General features: G+C 38.0%; 1 protein-coding gene across 1 annotated transcript in view; it reads left to right on the forward strand.

The window, feature by feature from the left end:
• Nucleotides 1–4,975, forward strand: part of LOC127453883 (cytochrome P450 4B1-like) — a 37,147-nt gene extending 32,172 nt beyond the window's left edge. Inside the window, exon 12 of the mRNA XM_051720631.1 lies at nucleotides 3,886–4,975. Coding sequence (XP_051576591.1) covers nucleotides 3,886–4,063 — 178 coding nt within the window. The 3' untranslated portion in view covers nucleotides 4,064–4,975. The remainder of the gene's footprint in view (nucleotides 1–3,885) is intronic.
• The last annotated feature ends 3,048 nt before the right edge of the window (nucleotides 4,976–8,023 follow it).

Here is an 8,023-nt window from a genome sequence, read left to right on the forward strand (position 1 = left end):
TGAACAGTCAGCTCAGTAGACATCGACCGTTCGCTCCGAAGAGAAAATCTGAATGAGTGGTTGCATACCAGCTCCTTTTATACCTGTATGTCCGGGGGAGTGGCATGCAAATACCACTCGCCAATTTTCATTGGCCTTTTATCAAAGACCAGAGGTGTCTCGGGCTCCCAAGTGTGACCCCTAGTGTCACTACATCGACACAACGTCGAGTGAGTGACAGATAGGGAACTAATTTTTTAACCACTCCACAGATTTCATATTAACAATCTATAGTTTTGACAAGTCGTTTAGGACATCTACTTTGTGCATGACACGACTAACTTTTCCAACAACTGTTTACAGACAGATTGTTTCACTTTTAGTTGACTATATCACAATTCCAATAGGTCACAAGTTTACATACACTAAGTTAACTGTGCCTTTAAGCATCTTGGAAAATTCTGAAAATTATGTCAAGCCTTTAGGCAATTAGCCAATTAGCTTCTGATAGTCTAATTGGAGTCAATTGGAGGTGTACCTGTGGATGTATTTTAAGGCATACCTTAAAACTCAGTGCCTTTTTGCTTGACATCATGGGACAATAAAAAGAAGTCAGCCAAGACCTCAGAAAAAAAATTGTGGACCTCCACAAGTCTGGTTCATTCTTGGGAGTAATATCCAAATGCCTGAAGGTATCACATTCATCTGTATAAACAATAATACGCAAGTATAAACACCATGGGACCACGCAGCCATCATACCGCTCAGGAAGGAGACGCATTCTGTCTCCTAGAGATGAACGTAATTTGGTGCGAAAAGTGCAAATCAGTCCCAGAACAACAGCAAAGGACCTTGTGAAGATGTTGGAGGAAACAGGTAGACAAGTATCTATATCCACAGTAAAACAAGTCCTATATCGACATAACCTGAAAGGCTGCTCAGCAAGTAAGAAGCCACTGCTCCAAAACTGCCATAAAAAAGCCAGACTTCAGTTTGCAAGTGCACATGAGGACAAAGATCTTACTTTTTGGAGAAATGTCTTCTGGTCTAATGGAACAAAAATTGAACTGTTTGGCCATAATGACCATTGTTATGTTTGGAGGATAAAGGGTGAGGCTTGCAAGCCAAAGAACACCATCCCAACTGTGGAGCATGGGGGTGGCAGTATCATGATATGGGGTGCTTTGCTGCAGGAGGGACTGGTGCACTTCACAAAATAGATGGCATCATGAGGAAGGAAAAGTATGTGGATATATTGAAGCAACATCTCAAGACATCAGCCAGGAAGATAAAGCTTGTTGCAAATGGGTCTTCCAAATGGACAGTGACCCCAAGCGTACCTCCAAAGTTGTGGCAAAACAGCTTAAATACAACAAAGTCAAGGTATTGGAGTGGCCTCACAAAGCCCTGACCTCAATCTGATAGAAAATTTGTGGGCAGAACAAGAAAGCGTGTGCAAGCAAGGAGACCTACAAACCTGACTCAGATACACCAGTTCTGTCTGGAGGAATGGGCCAAAAATCCAGCAACTTATTTTGAGAAGCTTGTGGAAGGCTACCTAGAATGTTAGACCCAAGTTAAACTATTTAAAGTCAATGCAACTAAACACTAACAAAGTATATGTAACCTTCAATAAACCCACGGGGAATGTGATGAAAGAAATAAAATCTGAAATAAATAATTTTCTCTACTATTATTCTGACATTTCACATTCTTAAAATAAAGTAGTGATCCTAACTGACCTAAGACAGGGAATGTTTTCTACGATTAAATGTCAGGAATTGAGTTGAGCTGCGTTTAAATGTTAAAACTTTTGACTTCAACTCATATATATATATATATGTATATAACCGGTCAAAAGTTTTGAAACACTTACTCATTCTTTATTATAGGTTTTTTTTTTCTCACATTTTAGAATAATAGTAAAGTCATCAAAACTATAGAATAACATAAATGGAACTATGGGAATTATGTTGTGACTAAACAAAATCCAAAATAAATCAAAACTGTGTTATATTTTAGCATCTTCAAAGTAGCCACCCTTTGCCTATAATTTGCAGACATGTACTCTTGACATTTTCTCAACCAACTTCTTGAGGTATCACCCTGGGATGCTTTTTAAACAGTATTGAAGGAGTTCCCATCTATGTTGGGCACTTATTGGCTGCTTTTCTTTATTATTTGGTCCAAGTCATCAATTTCAAAAACTTTTTTTTTTTTATTACATTTTAGTTTTATAATGAAATAAATTAATATGGTGGCACAATTATATTTTTGTCTACAAAACTAATTTCAAACATTTAAGCATATGCCTTCAGATCAAAAGATTTTTAAGATCATGTGAAACATTTCAGTCAAGTGTTTCAAAACGTTTGAACAGTAGTGTGTGTGTGTGTGTGTATATATATATATATATATATCATACATATAACTCCTGAGAGAGGGGCTGAGTAGAGGCCAACCCAAAACTGTAGTGTGGCTGGGTTCGGGTGCCATATCTGGCCCTTCGCCTGAGAGAGAAGGTCTAGTCTCATTGGCAATGGCCTTGGGTGGCCCCATATCAGGCATAGGAGGGATGGGGACCAATGTCCCCATCATAACGTATTCTAAATACTTTGGATTACTTCTTCAGCACTGGTAGATTTTTTCACTTGTTTTGACTATACAAACTCTGCTAGTACAGTAAGACAAAATACACATGTTAAAAATACAAGGTTTTTTAGATAGTTTTACAGGAAAACAATACAAAAATTATCAAGAATAAAATTTTTGCCCTAATATCAAAGGTCTTACTAGAAAAAAATTAATTATGATCCAACGTGAATTTTCTTGATAAAAAAAATGTGATCGTGCCTGGTAACGTGCATGTAAAATGACTAGAAATAGCATTTTAGCTTAGCGTAAAGCTGGCACTTTACACAAGGTTTATTTCTATTTCTTCTGCTCCAAACTTACTTCAGACTTACTTCTCTGTCTGCTCGTATGAATGTAACACATCTTAAGAAAGTGTTTCACTGCTGTTCAAATGCACTTTGGATCACATCATTTATATGTATAAATGTTTTCCATCTGAAAGGACTAAATATTAAATGAAACAAATGACAATAAAATGCAAAGTAATCTCTTCAGTAATCAAAATACTTTTTGAATGTAACTGTATTCTAAATACCAGTGATTTAAATTGTAACTGTAGTGGAATACAGTTACTTATATTTGGTATTTTAAATACATATTCCCGTTACTTGTATTTCATTACTCCCCAACCCTGTATATAAATATATATAGATATGTCTTCATACAATACCTATATATATATATATATATATATATAAACACACACACACACACACACACACACACACACACGTTCATGTATATTTTCAAACCACCGTTACAATAGAATATAGTAAAAGATGGCACAATCCAGCTGCGCACAGAATAGGCATTTTCCTCCCTCTGTGCGCAGCTGGATTGTGCCATCTTTTACTATATTCTATTGTAACGGTGGTTTGAAAATATACATGAACGTGTGTGTGTGTGTGTGTGTGTGTGAACGTGCAGAACTAACCAGGCAAAACAAATCCCTCTGCTGCAAACAGCGGATCAATGGGGAGATAAACCACCTCCCTTTCAAGCTTGTGCAGATAATAATAAAGAGTACTTACCAAATTCATATGCTTCCTAGAGCATCGATAACAAATATTCCTGCAAAGCAACAATTAGTATAAACAATACACATAAACACAAAAAACAAAGAGGAATCAGATACTCACTTTTTGACTTACCACAGAAAGAAATGAGATCAGTATTAATTTCTAAAAAATTATGTGTTACTGATTTCAACCTGCTGGTGTTTATAACAGTTATACATAAATGGCTTATAATGTTTGTCATATTTTATTCCAGAAACTGCATTGGACAGAACTTTGCCATGAATGAGATGAAGGTAGCGGTTGCGCTGACACTGAAGAGATATCACCTCATTAAAGACCCAAATCACACCCCAAAGATGGTCCCTCAAATAGTGCTCAGATCCCTTAACGGAATTTACCTCAAGATCAAACCTGTAGAAACTGAGTCATGAAAAGCCAGCTGTTTTAACAGTATTTTACAACAGTAATTTTTATATTTGTTGTTTTTATATTAATGTTAAATTTCTTTACTGTGGAGGGAAAATTCACTAAGAATGAACTGTGTCCGCTGATAGTGTAGTTTATTTGAAAGCTGTGTTGTTTATATTGCCCACATTTAAATTTTCAACAGAAAATGTAACCCAAATATATTTACCACCAGCTTTCCATGGGCAGTAAAAACGTAACGTTAATTATACCAGGCAAATAGCACTGAGTTTTGTGAATAAGCCGCTATTAATTATAAGTTTAATATGCATGTAAAGGAGGCGTTTTTGATCTGAAACAAATGGAAATGGCTTAATTTAAGTACAGAGGGCTATTTCAGCACTTTTAGCGTCTGGTTAAAATAATTTGCGGTTGTGGGCATTAATAAATAAGATACAGTTTTTTATGGTGAAATACCACACGCTAAATTGGCGCAACTGTTAGTGAATTTGCCTGTGATTGTCTTGTATTTGTGAAATCATTAGAAATATTTTCAAACCAAAATTCATCTCTATTCAACTGGATGTATTAAATGGATATTTTATGTAAATTATGTAATTTTTTTTTTTACAAAAAATAAAACTAGAGCTCTAATATATGGAAAGAAAATCTGTGGATCTGTAACTAGTGCAAAAGACGATGAGGAAAGGTTTTAAATATTAATGAGCCAGTTTAAGTAAAGCAGTGACTATTTATACGGTGTTAAAAAATGTAGATGATATTTACTGGGTATAGTGATAGATAGTGCCAGTGCCGGTCCTACCCTATTTGGCACCCTAGGCGAGACCCTCCAGTCAAACCCCTCTCACTGGCAAACGATTGAATGCAGTTGCAGGTTTTGTTTCAATTAATTGTAAGTAAATATCCTCTTCATTCAACCTGCGTTGTTTTTGTTCACTGTCTTCTAAACCATTCCATTACTGTTTTACTACATGACAAAGTGCTTCAAACAATTCAGCCTGCACGTTAAACAAATTCATTGAAAAGAACTGACTCAAAAGAGTGATTATTTCTTCACATATTGGGCATCGCTCCAATTCACGAGCCCCACACTCGTGAATGTATGGCTATGATCACAGTGGCATACTATCCATACTACTCTCACAGTTTTTGCCAAACATATATACACCGATCAGCCACAACATTAAAACCACCAACCTAATGTTGGGACTCATGTATTCAGATAGAAGACAAAGGCAGGCCCCCACATACCAGGTCATAAATTATACTGATAAAAATCGCGCCAAAATCAAACAAAGGGAGTCCAAAACAGACTACAAATCCCATGAAGCCTTGCTCACTAAAGGATCGAACTCTCAACTCCTATTGGATGAGGCACACAACAGAACGTCCCTCAACCATGACATCATCAGGAGTAGAAATACCTCTGAAATGCTTCCGGGATTTGCTTCCAGCAACTTTGCCCGCCGTGTGTAGATGCAGCTCATCGCTGCTGTCAGGTACAGCCTCGTGGCACAAGGAAGTAATGTCCGACTTGAAACTGTGGCCATACAATCTCCATCTCTCTGGACGAGTTGAGATTACTCTGTGTTCCACCGAACACTCTAACGGATCCGAAGGAGACCGCCGAGCAATCCGCATCTTCATCCGTTTGCCTGCAGAAGTGAAGATATAAAAGATTTCTCTTCCCTCTTCAATCAAGTCAACGTCGCTGATTTCGCCGCCAGCCCGCCGAGAATCAGCAGCCATACCGCCCGCCAACAGAGCAAGGAAACGGCCTCCCGTCATCACCCCAGCCTCGAGGAACCGAGTCTGAGTTAAAGGACGGATGAACACACATTCTGCATCCTCATGCGTTTCAAGTAAGAGGTTTACGTCTGGGCAGAGATAGAATATTATAGTGTGTTATTCTTGTGTACCAAGGATATTGCTTGTACAGTTTACGGACCGTCATGTCCGCACATTATTAATACTCAGGGTATTAATTATCACAAATTTGATTTGCTGTATTGTGGTCCAACCACATTGGACTGTTGTGCATTTCCGCCATCGCAGGTGAGACCGGCAAACTTGAGTTTATCCATTAAAGAATCAAAGACCGGGACGGTTTACGAGCCATCCACCGCATCTCTGAGTGATAAACTAACAGCTGCTTCCTCTCCCACAATCGCAAAACTGGCTTTGGGGCCGTCACTTTATTCTCTCTCTCTCTCTCGTACTAACCACACACACACACACGTGCGTGATCCCTCACAAACATTCTCGGACACATTTTTGGCTAGTAGGTAGCTTCGTGATAAAGCTCAGCTTTGTCCCTAAGCTATTGTACAAGCGGATACACGCGGTAACTGGTAGACGCCATTGACTGGTTTCTCTCCGCCCACATTCGCGGCCATATTCTCTTGCCGGAAGTCTCGCGTGACACACTCTCCACGAGAGTCACGTCCGCCATTTTGTGCACATCCCTCCTTACACACACACACACACACACACACACTCACTCTCACACACACACACACCCTCATGTGTTATAGGATTATGGAAATCATTATTTTGATTTCCATATCTAATCATATCACTGTTTAGTTTGTAGCTGTAAGTCAGAAGTTTATTGACTGCATTGTATTAATTATTAATTGATATTACTGCATAAATCAACTTTGTTATATTACAAAGAGAAGAGTTTTGGTTTGTTTTGTATACACCTGTGTCATGCTGACGGGATGTCAGTGCTCATATTCTTCGGATGTCGATTTTCCTAAGAAAACAATCTAATATTGAGACTGTTATACTATCTGGTTATTAGTCCCTGATTTCAGGGTGGTGCCCCATCATTGTTAATCCTTATTAATATTATATTGATTTTTGATAATTGATAATTATCTTTGATGATTGTTGAATTTGAATGATCAATAAGCTAGTGTTAATTTTACAGTAGTTTAGAGTACAATATTTGTACTGTTATCACATCATATATTCAGGTCACAGGACAATGCCCACATTCCCGTATGAAGTATGTCTGTTAATGTATTCTTACTACTTACCTGCATACACATACTTCTTTTTTTTTTTACCGGCCAAGAAGAACATTCTTCATCAAATACAGTCAGTGGTGGAAATGGTCAAGATTCACTGGGGGGATGGGGATGACCTTAGTCTGTTCACATATAAATACCTCTATAAACAATAACAACATTACACTTATTCACATTTCATGTCTCCTCTAAATAATATGCTTTCTTGAGTGTCAAGACGGGCACAAGAAAGGTCTATGAACAACATTCATGAATATGTGTGACACAAAACAATCACCTTTCATTCAACAAAATCTCTGCTTGGTGATAACTTCCTTGGTAATTCTGCCCAAATTAAAGATAAATTGTGTAGGAATCTGCATATGGGGTGCAGAGTTCAGCAGGTCACAGAAATCTTTTAAATACATTTGTCCTCTGGTTAGATAAATCTGCAGGATGTTTTAAATGGCTAACCCTCAGTTGAGTTTTCTGAAAATCAAAAATCGTTAAACACATGTAAAGGTGAGTCCAGTTGTTGGTAAGGATGCAGTTGACAATGACTACGTTTACATGCACTTAAGAAAACGGTTTATTCCAGGATTTCTGCAGAAAGCATCATTATGAAATGTCAAGAAAGTCGGTCCCTCACGTTCACCTATATACCCTGGTACATTGGGGGAATCCCAGATTTTGAAGTAAAAGGGAAACGCCAATATTGAAGTGCAATGCCACTGCAGGCGTGATGCAAAGTTAAGGAAACAAAAACAGCAACAACTCTGGAATATCTGGAAAGAAAGCGGAGCATCGGAGAATAAAATAACGAAGTATTCCTCGGATGCCATGTTTTTTACACAAGCGTCAGGGAAATTATGTTGATGTGGTGAAAGCTGCTTACTGGCCACTGAGCCATATCTATAAGAGAGTAAAGAGTAAACCGGAACGCTGCTTTCT

Source organism: Myxocyprinus asiaticus, chromosome 16, assembly GCF_019703515.2.
Source record: "Myxocyprinus asiaticus isolate MX2 ecotype Aquarium Trade chromosome 16, UBuf_Myxa_2, whole genome shotgun sequence".
Classification (NCBI taxonomy): Eukaryota; Metazoa; Chordata; class Actinopteri; order Cypriniformes; family Catostomidae; genus Myxocyprinus; species Myxocyprinus asiaticus.